Source organism: Mobula hypostoma, chromosome 22 (assembly GCF_963921235.1).
Source record: "Mobula hypostoma chromosome 22, sMobHyp1.1, whole genome shotgun sequence".
In the NCBI taxonomy this organism is placed as follows: domain Eukaryota; kingdom Metazoa; phylum Chordata; class Chondrichthyes; order Myliobatiformes; family Myliobatidae; genus Mobula; species Mobula hypostoma.
In genome coordinates, this window is record NC_086118.1 from 53,100,635 (window position 1) to 53,118,253 (window position 17,619).

At 39.4% G+C, this 17,619-nt stretch overlaps 1 protein-coding gene across 11 annotated transcripts in view; it reads right to left on the reverse strand.

The window, feature by feature from the left end:
• The window catches only part of bptf (bromodomain PHD finger transcription factor), a 177,377-nt gene that overhangs the window by 72,971 nt on the left and 86,787 nt on the right, over positions 1-17,619 (reverse strand). For all 11 annotated transcript variants that reach the window (XM_063030610.1, XM_063030608.1, XM_063030609.1 and 8 more), the window contains 8 exons: positions 16,262-16,462; positions 15,132-15,325; positions 13,909-14,264; positions 13,186-13,317; positions 9,912-10,041; positions 9,166-9,301; positions 7,736-7,972; positions 4,121-6,431 (listed from right to left, as the gene is read on the reverse strand). In XM_063030610.1, coding sequence (XP_062886680.1) covers positions 4,121-6,431; positions 7,736-7,972; positions 9,166-9,301; positions 9,912-10,041; positions 13,186-13,317; positions 13,909-14,264; positions 15,132-15,325; positions 16,262-16,462 — 3,697 coding nt within the window. The remainder of the gene's footprint in view (positions 1-4,120; positions 6,432-7,735; positions 7,973-9,165; positions 9,302-9,911; positions 10,042-13,185; positions 13,318-13,908; positions 14,265-15,131; positions 15,326-16,261; positions 16,463-17,619) is intronic.

The following is a 17,619-nucleotide window of genomic DNA, read 5'->3' on the forward strand; positions in this document are numbered from 1 at the left end:
GGGTAAGATGAAAGCTTTATCCTGCTGCTCTGGTTAAATTTGAAATAACACTTCAATGTGCAAGCCCATTGTTCCTTTCAAGGCATAAAACTGTACACAATGGGCTACAGCAAAAGATTGCTTTGAAGATTAGGGTTAAGTGCAAAAAGCCAAATATGAACACCTGCAAAGTTAGTCAGAACTGGCTACCATTATATTATCACGTCATTCTGTAGTTGAACTGTGTGTGGACAAAGAACTTAGAGGTGTGCAAAAAATGAAATAAAATGAAAACAAGGACAAAGTTTTAGGATAAGGGATCATGCACTTAAGATGCTGGTGAGGAAAAAATTCTTCTCCCAGACAGTCATGAATTTTTACGAGTTTTCCACTCCAGGAGTGTAGTGGCTGAGTCTTTCAATGTATTTAGGTCAAGGTGGACAATGTGTCTTCATGGTAGTCTATGCAAGTTTAGAGAAAGAGACAGCAAAGTAGAGCTAGCTGAAAGTAAAGTCATTATCAACTAATGATCTGACTAAATGACTGGGCAGGCTCAAAGGGCTTATTTGTGTTCTGATCTTACAGGCTGAACTTTTGTGTTTCTGGTGCTTGCAATAGATAAAAGATTAGTGAATCTGCAATACCACCTCAATTAACACAGGCACTTTGGTCACAGAAAACAGTAAAAGCAGCAAGTTAACATCATGAATAATTCAGACTGAACACTGGTGACAGGAAGTCAAACTCACAGCATCAAGGCCACATGCCAGAATTTCACATGGCAAAACATCCTACAATGTCCCCAGGATATTTAGAAGCATTATTGACTCACTCCTGACTGACAAGTCAAAAAGCCTTATCCCTGCGGAAGTTTTATAACGTGACAATGAAGAGCTTAGTCAAAATTGCATAATCTCATCCCTAACATCTGAAAAGAAAAGGACGTGCCAGAAGACTTCAAAAATGCTATATTTATAAGTATCTTCAAGACGAGATCTATCTGTGGGAACTACAGTAGAGCTTCCCTGATGTCAGCCCATGGAGAAAGCCATCAACAGTGTTTTTTTTCCTCCACTGCCTCATCCCAATAGCCAAAGAGTTGCTCCCCAAATTGTAGTCCATCTAGTGGATATGATCTTCACTGCACGAGCACACCAACAGAAGTGCAGAATGTTCTACCAGCTACTCCTCAAGCTTCTGCTTCCAACAATCACGAAGATTTGTAGAGCCAATCACAAATAAGAGAAAATTTGCAGATGCTGGAAATCTGAGCAACACACACAAAATGCTGGAGGAACTCAGTAGGCCAGGCAGTATCTAGAAAAAGAGTGCAGTTGATGTTTTGGGCTGATTTGTAGAGCACTCTTCAAATTCATTTCACTATAGAAATACATCTCCATCTTATGTCTGATTCATGATGGCACGCAAGCATTGATCTGAACCAAGAATACCTGAGAAGCATGGTTACCCCAATCGCTATAGGCAAGCTGCAGCAAGCAGGTGACACTAGTGTTTGGGCATGACTGAGTTGGTCACTGAAGCATATAAGATTATGTATTTATATGTAACATCTGGTAAGTGAAAGGTCTTCTGCCAATCTGCCATGTTGGCACAATGGCTGCTTAAAGGTTTCCAAATCTTGGGAGTCACCTCCCAGCAAAGGATTTACTAATGATGAAATTCACCGTGCTCTCAAATACCCTTGGTTGATTAAGGAAGAGTGCTGGAAGATCAAGGCACCGAACCACAAGTTTTATGTCCTCTCTATTGGATAGCAGTGGTCTCTGCACTCCTATGTTGTTTTGAGATATGAACTACCTACAGCCACAGCATAAAGCACTGGAAAAACACTATCAACAATCCTCCAAGTTGAGTAGAAGGGTAAGCAAATCCATCTTAATAAACTGTGTCCTTAGCCAACCTTCCTAGTATTAATACTCTAGTTACACCCTGTTGGCTCCATTGGATAGTCACTTCACTCACATGATTGACAGACTCCAACAGCTGCTGGAAAAGATTCAAGGATGCCCTCAAAACCCTCTTTAAAAAAAAATCAAATATCCCTACTAAGATTTAGGAATTTCTGGTTCATGATCACTCAAAGTGAAGGAGAATCTGAAGTATTTTTTTTTAGGGCACAGAAATCCTGTGGCAATGGTGGATGAAGTGCACTACCTCACAAACTACCTTCCTGCCAACCCTATAGAAGCCTCTTGCCCTTCTATGGAAGAGTCCAGGCTCCCACACTACACAGAGCCCACTGAACCAGAGAGGAAGCAAGTCACCTTTCATCCCGAGGGCATGCCAAAGAGGAAAAAAAACAGCAACTCAGTAAAATCCAAAGTCAACCACATGTGAAAACTCCATGCAATTCAAGCTGGGGATCTTCATACCCAGGATAAACTAACACTCTTCATGGCTACAAAATGAGTTTAAAAAGCTACTCCAAACCAAAAGTATGAGAAGGTCAACAACTAATATACGTTAAAGACACAAGAAAATCTGCAAGTGTTGCAAATCCGAAGCAACACACACAAAATACTAGAGGAACTCAGCAGGCCAGGCAGTATCTATGGAAATAAATAAGTAGTCAACTATTTGCTCTGAGACCCTTCATGAGGATTGGAAAAACTAGATGAGAAGTCAGAATAAGGTTGGGGGGGGGGGAGGAAGTACAAGGTGACAGGTGAAAGGTGGAACTGAGGGGGGGGAGGGATGAAGTAAAGAGCTGGCAAGTTGATCGATGAAAGAGATAAATGGCTGGAGAAGGGGGAATCTGATTGGAGAGGACAGAAGATCATGGAAGAAAGGGAAAGGGGAGGAGTACCAGAGGGGGAGATGGCAGGTAAGGAGATGAGGTGAGAAGGGGAAACAGGAATGTGAAATGGTGAAGGGTTGGAGCAATTAACAGAAGTTTGAGAAATCGATGTTCATCCCATCAGGTTGGAGTCTACCCAGACAGATTTTAAGGTGTTGCATCTCCAACCTGAGAGTGGCTTCATCATGGCAGTGGAGGAGGCCATGGACTGATATGTTGGAATGGGAATGGGAAGCAGAATTAAAATGGGTGACTACTGGGAAATTTCGCTTTTTGTGGTAGACAGAGCAAAGGTGTTCGATGAAGCGGTCTCCCAATTTACGTTGGGTCTCACTGATATACACACAGAGCACAGGATACAGTAGATGACACCAACAGACTCACAGGTGAAGTGTTGCCTCACCTGTAAGGACTGTTTGGGGCCCTGAATGGTAGTGAGGGAGGAGGTGTAGGAGCACGTGTGGCAGGAGGGAGATCAGAGGGGAGGGATGAGTGGACAAGGTAGTTGCGTAGGGAGTGTGAGTGTTGTGCTTGGTAGTGAGATCCCGTTGAAGTTGAGTGGGAAGTAATGGAGAATTATGTGCTAGGCGTGGAGGCTGGTGGGGTGGTAGGTGAGGACAGAGGAACTATCTCTGGTGTGGTGGCAAGAGGATAGGGTGAGGGCAGATGTGCGCAAAATGGAAAAGGTGCAAGTGAGGGCAGCATTGATGGTGGAGGAAGGGAAGCCCCTTTCTTTGAAGAAAGAGGACATTTCATTAGTTCTGGAATGAAAAGCCTTTTCCCGAGAGCTGATACAACAGAAAAAGAAGAAGTGGGAGAAGGGGATAGCATTTTTACAAGTGACAGGGTGGGGAGAGGTATATTCCAGATAGCTATGAGTCAGTGGGTTTGCAAGAAGTGGAAGGAGCCAAAGAAGAAATTGTTGAATTGTACATTGGCTATCTCCAAATGAATTTTGATGTTCTGAAGAAGGCCCAAGGACAGTTGTGAAAAAAGATAAATTGAACTTTGCTGGAAATATAGAATGAGAGGTACTGCATGCACAGGTATGATCAAGCTTTACAGTGAGGCTCCCACAGAGTCACCAATTGATCATAATGGTGAATGATGGCTACTTAGATGAAAACTGTCAGGAATTTGACAGAATTTATTCACATCAAAAGTTTAATACAAAGATGAATACAATGAGAGACAATTATCCAAATATTTAACCCATGATAACCAATCCAAAAATATTATTGGACAGAGATAAACAATCTTAAGTCAAGATAATGTACAAATACCATCAAGTTAACAGTTTTAAGAAGAGTTAATTTAAAATACCTCCACGCAATGCCAAAGGTTGGTCTTGGAGATGGGTATGGCCAGATATCCAATGCAGGCTTTGCATTGTAGTTAAATCCTGGAACTTCCCGAATCCCAGATCGTCTGGCCAGTTTCTTCAGGTCATCATTTGGTAAGACAAATATGCTTTTTTTGCTACTTTTGGTGATAAATTTACGGTACGAAGGGAGGGCTGTGCCCGATCTCGTCTTTTTTGGCCGACTAAACCGCATGAGTTTCACTTTGTCCTTGGTGGAATACTCTTTACTTACAGTCATGGTAGTTGTCGACACTCCATCTAGAGTGGCCACAGAATCTGTTACTGTGGTTGTAACAACAGTTTTTTCTGTTACTGTCAAGGCATCTACTGTACTATCTAGACTTGGTGAGGTCACTTTTGTGAATGTTGTTGTTGTGGTGGTTGTTGAAGAAACAGCACAATTCTTAACAGAGGTGAGCACCGATGAAATATTGCTCTGTGGAGAAGCTTCTGCGACACTAACAATAGTCTTGGATTCCGTGGATATGGTTGTGGTTGTGGTGGTCATTTTTGTAACAACTGTTTTAATCCTATGTTCTCCACTGGCATCACCTCCTTCGCTTTCAGACTGAATCCCATTTTGCTCACTGAAGTCCTTGTTTGAAGTTAAATCAGCTGCAGAAGTAAAGGATGGTGAAGACACTCTCTCACACAGCTGCCCATCGAGTTCTAAAGGTTTCACTTCTTTTTCAGACTCTGATAATTTATCTGGGGCTAGATTTAAAAGTCCTGACTTTTCAGAATTCAGAATTTCAGAAATATCATCTAACTTGGGATCATTTGCACGTAAAAGTGTTTCATCTAACTTGGTTGTCTTCCCCTGTAGGACTGCTTCACCTAATGTAGGTGCTTTTAGCTGAACAATTGCATCATCTAACCGGGGCGCCTTTACCTGCGGTGCTGCGTCATCAAACTCTTCTTTATCTGCTGAAACACCATCATGAACTTTAGGATGTGCTGCTGTTAAATTTTTCCTATCTTTTCTGTTAGGTTTTTCCTCCAGATCATCTACGGTAATATCTCCATTCATAACCAGCTTTACACCTGACTCTTTCATTGATGATTTTTTTTCATTTTCAGAGTTCGCTCTGGGACTGCACTTTTCCTTCCGAAGTTCCACTTCAGATGCTTCAGATGAGACCAGTTCAGAATTTTTCATTACTGCAGATTCTACATCTTTTCCATTAATCTGACCAACAGGGTGCCGATGTTCCAGTTTGTTCTCCGAAGCTTTCATTTCAAAGATCTTATTTTCTGAACAGCAGTCTGTGTCCATTTTTTCAAGAGAACTATTTTCAATACTATTACTTTCCTTGTGGGCAGAGAATTCTTTTACACCGTTTTCCTCAACAATCACTGGGCCACTGCTTTCATCAGTAATTGCTTCAATAGCACGATCTATTTTCTCTGCATGTATAGTTCCAATAATCCCTTTGTTTGACTTAATTTCGGAGTTATCTTCACAACATTCATCTGTCTCCATCAGATCACCATCACCTTCAGCAACATTTACTCCCACGATTGTGTTTAAATTGCCATTGTTACTTTCTCCCACCACTGGCTCACAGCTCTTCCCAAAACTCTCATTCTTTGTATCAGAATTATTATGTGCAGAATTTGTCCCCATACCCAATTGCTGAGTTTTTCCTTCGGTACCATTTTCCTTGCTTTTCAAATGTGGGTCCGTGATTTCACCACCTGTAACCACTGATTCAGTGGAATTAGCAACCGCCTCCTTTTGGATAGAAACAACATTGTTAATGACTGGTTCCTTTAACAATGGAAAGGCTGACAGTTTTTCTTGGGTCAAGACTTCATTTTTCCCAACTGTGCTTTCTTGTGTTGATGCCACTGAGCTTTCAGCTGTGGCCTTTGGAGAGTTCTGACCTACGTGTCCACTCTCCTTCTCCAGTGATTCAGGCTCTCTCTGATGACAGTTTTCAGGTTTATCAGATTTCTGTGGTTCAGCTATATTTTTCTGTTCATTTTTGGGTAATTTCATTAAGGCTTCTTGTTTCAGTTTTTCTTGTCGCTGCTTCTCTTCCATTGTAAACTGTTTTACCCGCCGATCCAACAGCCCATCTAATTTAGATGTTTTCACCCTCCTTTTATACCAAGTCCTCAGTTGAAATCCTTCGCTTACATTGACGAGATCAGTCGAGATAAACTTTTCCTGTTCTTTTGAACTGGATTCATTCTTGGTCCCATCCATAGTCACTGGTTCCTCCTTGATTAACTTATCCCCACCGATACTGACAGCACCAATGTTTTCTAAAATAAAACAATGTATAGTTAGTAATTGTAGTTATTGATAATGTTGTCAGTATTTTCTGCACTGATTACTTTTCATAACCAAACTGCAATTAAGTACCCTCAGTACCCTCACAAGACATTAGGTTAACTCTGAATGAAGACACAGTAGGTTTGCACCAGGGCTAAGAAAGGGCAATTAAATTGAAGGTGGAACTCTTACTGCGACTGCAATTATTGCCTATCGCCCATGGAGAATTGAGGGATTTTTTTTTACTGCAGAGGATCTGATCCTTTTCATTTGCTTCACAGATAAGCTCAATCCCAGGTGGAATTTAAAATAAAACATTAAAAAATTCTTCTGAATACTGAAAAATAATCTACATTTCAAAAAAAATGTAAAGTAGGAACTGGCAGGTCAAAAGATTAATGTGTTTTAATGATTTTAAGCTACATCTTATGATTTTTGTTTAAGGAATATACTCCCACTTGCCTACTAAACTGAAAGTAATGTTTACTGGCACATATTCTGTGTTTATATTTTTAGAAAATATTAAATTATTACATTAACCGGAAACTGTACAGTTACTGAGAAAAACAAACTTAGCCCTTTGCTGAAAGATAGCTCATTAAATTGCTATGTTCCTATTTATAAGTTTTATTAACTAAAACCATTCACACACACGTTAATTTTCATTGATGTATGACAAAATTCTAATGCAATTTAATCTTCATAACTTCTTGTCTGAACTAATTTCATTGATTTATTACTGTATTTCTGGATTAAAGCAACATCCTGTTATCCATTAAATCAGGTTAAAGTAAATATAGTACAAATGTCAGCCTTACATCATCTATTTTAATTAGTTTGATCTATCTTGAAACAATATCATTTCAGTGACATCATTGTATTACAATGGCATTTTTTCACAAAAGAGACAAACAGGTCAAAAACTGAATGCACAAAAATCAGAAAACTACATTTATATGCAGATTTAGTTTTGTGTCTACTTTTGAGAACAATACCTGGGTACACAGTGGAACGGTTCGCTGAATTTATCAACCGCCCAGAGGTAGGCGTCAGGACTGTTACCAATGCCAGGGAGGGGTCAAATAAAAAAGTCAATAATGGGGAGAGAGCACTCATTCATATCTCCACCAGGACAATATGGTGTCTGATTTCTGGGAATGATCATCAAAGTTGGTGTTACTGTAATGTGAGAGAAATTTGATGGGGATCATAAAGAATAGAAATACATTTAGTTTAAATCCTTTTGTTCACAGTGATCACTTGCTGACAGAGTTTACCCATACAGAACCTTTACCTTTCTTTTCAGTTTGTTGTGACTCAGGACTCGCATCGATTTGCATTACTTCCTCCTTTTCTTCTACTTTTTCTTCCTCTTCTGATTTTATCTCAAAAGATTTGTCTGTGACTATGTCATTTTCTGGGAGATCCTTAGAATCTTGAGAGGAACAGTGTTTCTCAGAAGTTTCAGATTCAGTTTTCACCCCAGAGGAACTCTCATTTTCATTCAGGCCCGAGCCATCTTTCAGCAGACCTAATAGATTATCAAAATAGCCATTACATTAGACCAAAGCACTTGCATCTTCATTCACGCTAATTTAATAATAATCAGCATCAAAACTCAGATTTAAGGTAACTACACATTTGAAGCAACTTCCATAACATTACATTAACTCAAAGGTTCAGAAAATTTTAATTCCATTCTAGCATGAAAAACTTGCACTCTGAAAGTATAACACAAGCCATTCTGCAGGTTCTAGAAACCCAGAGCAACACACACATAATGGTACTAGAACTTAGCAGGTCAGGCAGAATCTATAAATGAGAATAAACAATCAACATTTTGGACCAAGATCTGATGAAGGGTTTTGGTCTGAAACATTGACCATAGATGCTGCCTGACCTGCTGAGTTCCTCCAGCATTTTGTGCATGTTGCTTGGATTTTCAGCATCTGCAGATTTTCTCGTTTCTGAAAGTATACCTGTTTGGGTTCATTTATTATTTTATTTTGAGAGACAGCACAGAACAGTCCTTCCAGCCAGCAACGCAGCCTTTAACACAAGCCTGATCAAAGGACAATTTACAATGACCAATTAACCTACCAAATGGTGCATCTATGGACGATGGAAGGAAACCAGAGCTCATGGAGGAAACCCATGCAGCTCACAGGAGAACATACAAACTCCTTACAGACAGCATAGGATGAAAGTTCTCTCAACTGGAAATGTCCACGTTTTCAGAAATAAATACTGTCAGGTACGAAATGAAAATATTATGAACATTCATGCAGATAAGGTTTGTAGGAGAAAAAAAATTCAGTTGTACAGTATTGGAGAAGGGCATAACCATCAGATCCATTTCAGTGAAGTTGATTAAGCGACATCAATGATGTTGTAAAGAATTCCCTACACTTTATGAATAATGCAAAAGCTTTCAATTTTGGGCAAGAGGACCGATGAGACCATGGCATTTTGAGAATATTCCTGAAAGGACAGTATTCCCACAATTCAGTATCATCAAACATTTTATGTTTTAAGTCTTTAGAGTATAAAACTTAGGGGGTTTGAATTCCAGTTAATTCAGGTATAACGAACTGGAATTATTTTTCAAGTTTAATAATGGCAGTGCATGATGATTTAATGAAATGTGAATTGTCAAGATATTGAAAATGATTCAAGTTCAAAGCTAAGCAAAAATGTCATTAACTATAAATGCAACAAACGCACCTTCCTGTGCCTTTCTATAATGAATATTAGTATTTCCAGGTAGCCGAGGCACAAAACGATGGACATGAGTTTTACTAATCCACATCCAGCCGCCATATCCTGTCACGCGATATTCTTCTCCCTTTTGTTTCCATACCTGCATGAATATTAAATCTAATTCTAAGTACTTAAAAGAAAAAGCGTCGATGTTATGTTGTTCAAAGATACAAAAAAATGCACCCTCTCAAATGGGCAGTTTAAGATGCTGCCCTGATCTTATGTCACAAATCTACACAAAATCTGAGATTCAAACTTGTGATCCAATAATTAGTTGTTTATATATGCAAGAAAAATGAAGCATACCCAACCAGTTTCAGGTAATGGACTTCTTACTAACACTAAAAGTTACTGGATAGTTATCTAGCAGCCTGGACCATTGTATAGAGACAGGTGTTCCAAGTTCCATCATGTTAGGCAAGAAACTTAATATCAATTCACAAAATAAAATCTGAAATGACAACCCAGTTTCAGCAATAGTGACCTTGAAGCCACCAGATCAGACTCATGTGGCTCCTTAATGTCTTCAGAGAAGAAAACCCCTATTCCTTTTCTAGTCTGGCCTACTTCTGATTCGAGACCAACGAAGTTGGTTGAAATTTTAACTGCCTCTTCAGTTTGTGGCTACAAGGATGGACCAGAAATAATGCCGGCCTTGAAGCAATGTCCATACCCTGTGCATGAACAAACAGTAAACTACAATAACCCACCTGATGTTTGATAGGGAAGGTATATTTCACCCAGGTAGCTTGTTGCATAACTTCCTCTTCCTCCTGTTTCCGCTCACGTTTTTTGATTTTTTCTTTTTCTTCTCTTTCAACAGATGTTAACCGATGTAATCTGTTATTAATGGAGTACAAAGATTTAGCATACTGGAAAATTAAATATAATTGTTACAGAATAAGCTCAAAGAGCACAATTCAGCAAAAAGGACTAAACTTTCCACCTCTTAAAGTGACTGATTTTGCAGATGTTTTATACCACTAGAGACTTACCAAAAAAAATTAAGACCCTATAAATAATATGGTAAACGATACTATTTTTCAAGATCAGAATCAGGTATAATATTAATGGTATATGTTGTGAAATTTGTTGTTTTGTGGCAGCTTTAAGTGCAATACATAATATAAATATAAATTACAAATATATAAATACACACACAAAATTAAATAAACAATGCAAAAAGATGGGGGGAAGTGAGGTAGTGTACATGGGTTTATTGTCCATTCAGAAGTCTGATGACAGAGGGGAAGAAAATATAGAGTGCATGTCTTCCTACTCCTGTATCTCCTCGATGATAGCAATGAGAAGAGGGCATGCCCAGAGTGATGGTGGTCCTTAATAATGAATGCCACCTTTTTGAGGCATCACCTTTTGAAGATATGCTTAATGCTGGGGAGGCTAATGCCCATGATGGAGCTGACTGAGTTTGCAACTTTCTGCAGAATTTTCCAGTCCTGTGCAGTGACCCCTCCATACCAAATGGTGATGCAACTAGTTAGAACACTCTTTCGCCACCTTCAACAGGACCCCACCACTAAGCACATCTTTCCCTCTCCACCCCTCTCCGCCTTCCGCAGGGGTTGGTCCCTCCGCGACTCCCTGATCCACACGTCCCTCCCCACGATCTCCCACCCTGGCACTTATCCCTGTAAGCGCAAGTGCTACACCTGTCCCTACACCTCCCCTCTTGCCACCATTCAGGGCCCCAAACAGTACTTCTAAGTGAGGCAATACTTCACTTGTGAGACTGTTGGGGTCATCTATTGCATCCGGTGCTCCCGGTGTGGCCTCCTCTGCATCGGTGAAACCCAACGCAGATTGGGGGACCGCTTCGTCGAGCACCTCCGCTCCGTCCGCCAAAACAGACAGGATCTCCCAGTAGCCACCCACTTCAACTCTGCTTCCCGCTCCCATTCAGATATGTCCATACATGGCCTCCTCTACTGCCATGACAAGGCTAAACTCAGGTTGGAGGAGCAACACCTCATATACCGTCTAGGTGGTCTCCAACCCCTTAGTATGAACACAGAATTCTCCAACTTCCGGTAATTCCCTCCCCCTCCCTTCCCCTATCCCTATGTCACTCTGCCCCCTTCCCCAGCTGCCTATCACCTCCCTCATGGTTCCACCTCCTTTTACTACCCATTGTTTTCCCCTATTCTTTCTTCACCTTTCCTGCCTATCACCTCCCTGCCTCCCTTCCCTCACCCCTTTATCTTTCCCCTTACTGGTTTTTCACCTAGAACCTACCAGCCTTCTCCTTCCCACCCTCCCCCCACCTTCTTTATAAGGCCTCTGCCCCTTCCCTCTACAGTCCTGACGAAGGGTTCTGGCCTGAAACGTCAACGGATCGTTTCCACGGATGCTGCCCGACCTGCTGAGTTCCTCCAGCATGTTGTGAGTGATGCTCTCCATGGTACATTTGTTGAAATTGGTGAGTCTTTGCTGACATACCAAATCTCCTCAAAGTCCTAATGAAACAAAGCTACTGTTATGCCTTTTTTTGTAATTGCATCAATATGTTGGGCCCAGGACAAATCTTTAGGGAGGTTGACACCAAGGAAATTGCTCACCCTTTCCGCTGTTGATCCCTTGAAGAGGACTTGTGTGCGTTCCCTTGTCTTCCCCTTCCTGAAGACTACAATCAATTCCTTGGTTTTACCAAGCTGTTTGCACTAATGCATTATATTAGTTTTGGTACTACATGCCGACTTGTTTACTTTATGCTGCAATGGCTCATTTTCTTCCCTACATCCCTCCATCTTAGGTACTATTTACATTGTGAATTATTCTCATCTATACCAAGAATAAACAGACTCTGTCACTTTGAAATTAAGTGCTTTTGAAATATACGAAAAGTAACCAGCACCTCTTGCTGTGGGAAAGTCAGGATGTTCTTTTAATATCTTCCTAAATCAACATCACCGCTTTCTGCTTTTAGTAAATCAGAGTTACTGGAATCCTTCTGAAGTGATGTTTATATCCTTTACCAGTTTAAAACACCAATAGCTCTTGGCTTTTAATACAGTATGAACTACAAGCAAACTGAGAAAATAGGACAAATGACAAATGCTGCACTGCATCTGACTGGCAGGATAACTCCAGAACAGCATACTCTGATCGATCCTGAAGAGTCTTCTCAAAAGCAAGTCGAGGTCAACATAGTTTGGTACAACACAATTGCATTTCTTAGTTTCACAAGTACTTGCGTAAATGTACAAATGTTTGTAGTTGTATTCTTTATGATTGCATCAATGTGTTTTGTATAATTTATTTTTATATATTTCTTACCATTACTAAATAGTATTTTTTGCATTGCAACCTACTGCTGCCTCAAAACAACAAATGTCATGATACGTCAGTAATAATAAACTTGATTCTGAACATTTGTAGTAATTTAGTTGTATCCTTCAGAGTGCTAGTTCATTGCAGGATTATAGTCCTTCATCACAAACGTTCGGACACAGAGCCTATAGAACTTCTAAAGAAAATCTACTTTGTCTGCATGCCTTGCATCACTGTCCTGGGAACCTGCCTTTAATCCCTGCCCTCTGCTGGTACCGCACAGTAATGAATCACTCGTGACTTGGTGTGGAGTGGCCGTCTGCGAGGGCTAATAATGGGCAGGTTGGGAAGAGCAATGCAACTGCTCTGTACCTTAACTGCAGTCTATGTGTTGACAGACTACTCACACTTCTGGGAGCATAACATCGAGTATTAAGCATGGCAGCAGTGTATTAAATAACTAAGTTACTCAGCACATTCAAGAGACCAGAAGAGCAATATAGATCAACTTCTCTTTTACTTTCTAATTGTGTAAAATGATTTGACATGCAAACTGTCTTTCAATGGTTAATCATGCAAAATAAAAATTAATACACAATGTAAGAATTAACAGAGACCTGTTAAGTGGCAATATTTTATTTCTAAGAAGTCTCAAGCCAAGGTTAAAAAGTTCAAAATAAAGGAATCAGAATTCACCTGGTATGTCCTAAAGAGTCTCGCCAGACAGGAAGCATGACGACAGGTTTGATTGCACATTCAAGGATAGCAAGAGCTAGTGCAAATTCTCTTGGTTTATTGCACATCTGGACTGCTTTTATCCAATTAGATCTAAAAATGTTTAAATCACATTGATTACAATATTTAATATATATCATATGTATCTCGTTAAAATGTTCATTTAAATATTTATTTGACTTGTGGCATCAGTAGCTGGAAATCAGAATAAAACCTGGAGTACTCTGGTAACTTAGTAAGTCTGATGTACTATGCCTCACAGACAAGAGAGCTGTATCTTTCACCTTTTTCAGCGACATGAAAAAGCACTGAGAAAACAGTCTCTTTGTACTTCAGTAAGAAAGAGAAAATGCATGGAATTCATAGTTAAACACCCTTTGCTACAAATGTGCACTTGCATTACATGCAAGGATGGGATCAGAAAATGCCAATTTTAACATGACAGTTTGGGAAATTCGTCCAAATATAAATCATCAACGCAAGATCACGAGGAACACAGAGGAGAAAAACTTCCAGAAGTGTTTATATTTCTGAAATGCAACTGTTATCTTGGGTTGAAAAAGGCTTACCCATTCACCTCCTTCTTATAAATTTCAAAGGAAATTGAGGTAGCACAAAATAAAACACAAATTGAACTTCCACATGACTTATCTGGAAAAGCACAAAGAAACTAATCCCATTCACCTATGTGAAGCCCAGTTCGGATGCAGAAATGACGATGGGATATTATTCTCCAGTTGGATAATGGTCAACCTTAAAGTAGATATTGTAAGTACTTTTGATCCATGCACAGCACCATTCCATTTGAACTCGCCCGCAGGGGTCATGCAGAATTTATGAGAAAGATGCCGCCGCTTATCATGGTCCTCTCGATGCTGATGCTTGTTGAGTGCCAAGGTGCTAGTGCTATATTGATTTTGGTAGACACGATATTTTCCTTCTTGACCTAACTTAAACAAATTATTCACAATTCCTTTCATCACCAAATCTTTCCTTGTGTTCAAGCGAGAGACTTCCCCTTGAGTATTTACCACCAGGACCTGAAAAGGAAAAATTAGCCAAATTTACTCTTTTATATTAATACAATCCTCAAATTCACACTGGCCCCATTTACTCTTAACTAAACTGCTTTAAAATGAATATTTGTTTTAAGACTCTTTGGGAAGACATATAGGGCAAATGAGCAACATCATATTTCACAACTGGAAAGGGGGACTGGAGATTATATAGATTATATTCCTGTTTCTGCTCTTGGCCATGTGGACACGAATATAGTGAGACAGTAGTTACAATTACTGTCCTAGCAGTCAGATTCTGGAACACTGATCCTGAGACACAAATTCAAACTTAGATGGAGTATATACAGAATTTCATGATAATTAAATCGAATTGGAATGTACAAACTAAATATCAATTTAAATGACATACAAGTACCAGATTATCAGAAAAATCTACCTTCAGGGAAGGAATCTGCCATCCTCAGATTGCACATACGGTCCATACGTTACTTGCCAATGTGGCCAGACCTTAACTACCCCCTTAGTTCGATGGTAATCAGGAATGGATTCTGGCACTATGAGCTACAGTTTTACCCACAACAGAATAAATTTAAGTACAAGATGGTTTGAAATTCCATAGCAGGAACTGATAAGAAGCTGGAGGAAAGTTATCCAGGAAAGAATACATCTACTCTGGATGCAACCTAAAAGGCTGCCTCTTACTCCATAGTTTGGGAGAAAAAAGATGCCCGAAATCAATTTAAACAGTGCTTAAAAGAAGAGCAGGAAGCAAGGTCAGATTTAGCGTTAAAAGAAATTTTCATAACAAAGTTTGCATTTTTAGGATAAGAACAAAAAATAATTAAATATAAACACAGTTTCCAAAGAAGAGTGAAGTTCGGTTCTCACCTCTTTGCCTTCCTTAAATGATTTATTTGCCTCATGTGCTGCAGCAGCAGCCTGTGCACTCTTCAGCTGATTCAACTTGCTGTCAGGATTCCGTAACCTTGTGACCATCCTGGTTAGGATAGATGAGCCTTTACCAGTTTCAGAAGAATCACCATTTTCGCCATTTGTTTTATCACTTCCGAGTTCTACTGATTCTACAGCAAATATTCAATTCACAGGTGTCAATGGTAGTGCACACTCGAATCAAAGAACAGTCCCAGATACACTATCATTTACCACTCACACACATTCAACACTGCAGGCCAAGTCGATGTGCTTTAAATTTATTGATTAAATGCAGTCTCCATAAAAACACCATTAAATATCTAAAATTCACTTTGCAATAAAGTATTAATGTTCTTGAAACTTTTGGCATAAATCTCCCATCACGAGGTGAGTTTAGAAATTAGGCCGGTGTCAAGTGGATGATCTGAAGTATTTTATACATAGAGGCACACCATATAATAGATAGATAAGAAAACTAATACAAATACTGTAAAATAATCAAAGGTGACAAATCATAAACACAAAAGATTGTGCAGGTGCTGGAAATCCAAAACAACATTTTCAAAATGTTGGAAGAACTCAGCAGGTCAGGGAGCATATACAGAAAAGAATAAATAGTCAACATTTCGAGCGAAGATCCTTCATCAGGACTGGAAAGGAAGGGGGAACAATTCTGTTACTTAAAACAGAATGGAAAATAAAATTACAAAAATAATTGTACATTTATATACAATGCTTAAAGTGGTCCATTTGGTCAAAGAGGTGGAGAAATTCCCAGTAATCAAATATCCCTCATGGGGCTCAGCTGTTTTATGTAGGCCAAATGACCGATTCTTGTGTGAAACAGTTTCATGTTCTATCACTTTTTGGAAAATTGACTTAGCTGAAACCCCATCATCTTCCAATATCATATTGTGATAAGTTTGAAATGCTCCAAATTATAATTTAAAAAATTAAACACACAACTTTATGGAGCAGAACTATCATGTAAAACCCTCACCAGTGCTGAAGCTTGATCTGTACTTCCATGATATTTTGGTATTCCTTTCACATTTACAAAATTTCTATGAATTAAATAAAATCACCTGGGTCTTCCTGACCATTGGCTGGAGACTGGGAGGACACCTCCATATTCTCCAAATCCTCAGATATCTTGTAACTGGCCTCTTGAGTGGATGTCTCAATGGACATATCCACATTGCTGTTACTATCATCAGCAGACAATGAAGGTGGAAGCATTTTCATGGCTGTGGCGGTAGAGTCAGTAGAATTTTCACCACTGTCTTCTAAGGAAGTGGGGAAAAATATTATTAACCTTTGACATTGAAAAAAACCATGCACATCTCCCTTCCATTTCTAAAAATAATCACCTTGAAACCATGTCAATCACTTCAGTAGACCTGATTCTGCACTTATGAACATTACAGAAAGGAACTTAAAAGAAATTGATCAAACTTATTTTCATGTTCTCTTAAGTTTTTAACTGAAGACAATGCAGTTTTTAACTCCTTAAATTCAACTGTACTAGACCACCATTTGAATGCTTATTCCCACTGCAGAAAAATGTATATAATAAATAAGGACAAATTCTGTCTCCAATCCACTATTACAGGGACCTGCAGAGAATAGGCACTAAATTTAAACCACTCTAATTAGAAGACCATATAATCTAAAAAGATATGATTGAATGAAATGAATTCTGAAGTGCATAAACAGTGTTTAACATAAACAGCATAAACAGTATTTAACTAAAATAAAAACATGGGAGACAAAAGTAATGTGAGATACAGATGTCATGGAGCAAATTTTAGAATACTTCACGTACATAGACAGAGCAACTTGCTTTCATGCCAGGTTTAGCAATAAAATGTTATCCTTTTAGTATTTTCATTGTTTAGTAAACAGATGTAATATGAGCATTCAGAAACAAGACAAGCAAATGGATCTGAGCCAGGCACCATCTTTTAAACTGAAGAGTTGGCGTGAAGAACTGTTTGATCCTAAATATTTGCACATCTTTGCGCGGCATAATCCTGAGGAATCATCATATTGCAAAGAGGGAGAGAGAGTTTAAAAGAAGTGAGTGGGAGCAGTCAGCACATTTTGTGCAGCATAGTCCCAAGGAATCACTAGATTGCCTGGAGGGATAGAAAGTGTAGAAGTGAGCAGGGGCAGTTGGCAGATTTTGCGCACCACTTTCTAAAGGAGACATTGGATTGCACATAATTAGGCACTTGGCAATGTCCAATAAAAGTTAGCTTTAAGCAGAGCAGCCATTGTGTGAGTGGGCCAGAGTTAGATTAGGAAACTTGAGGCTTTGGCTCATTGAGGCTTCAGCAAGAAGCTAGATTTTTTTTGTTACTCTTTCTTTCATATTGCACATTTAGGGCAGTGGGGATACCAGACAGGGTAATGGAATGGACTCTTGCAGGATGTGGGAAGG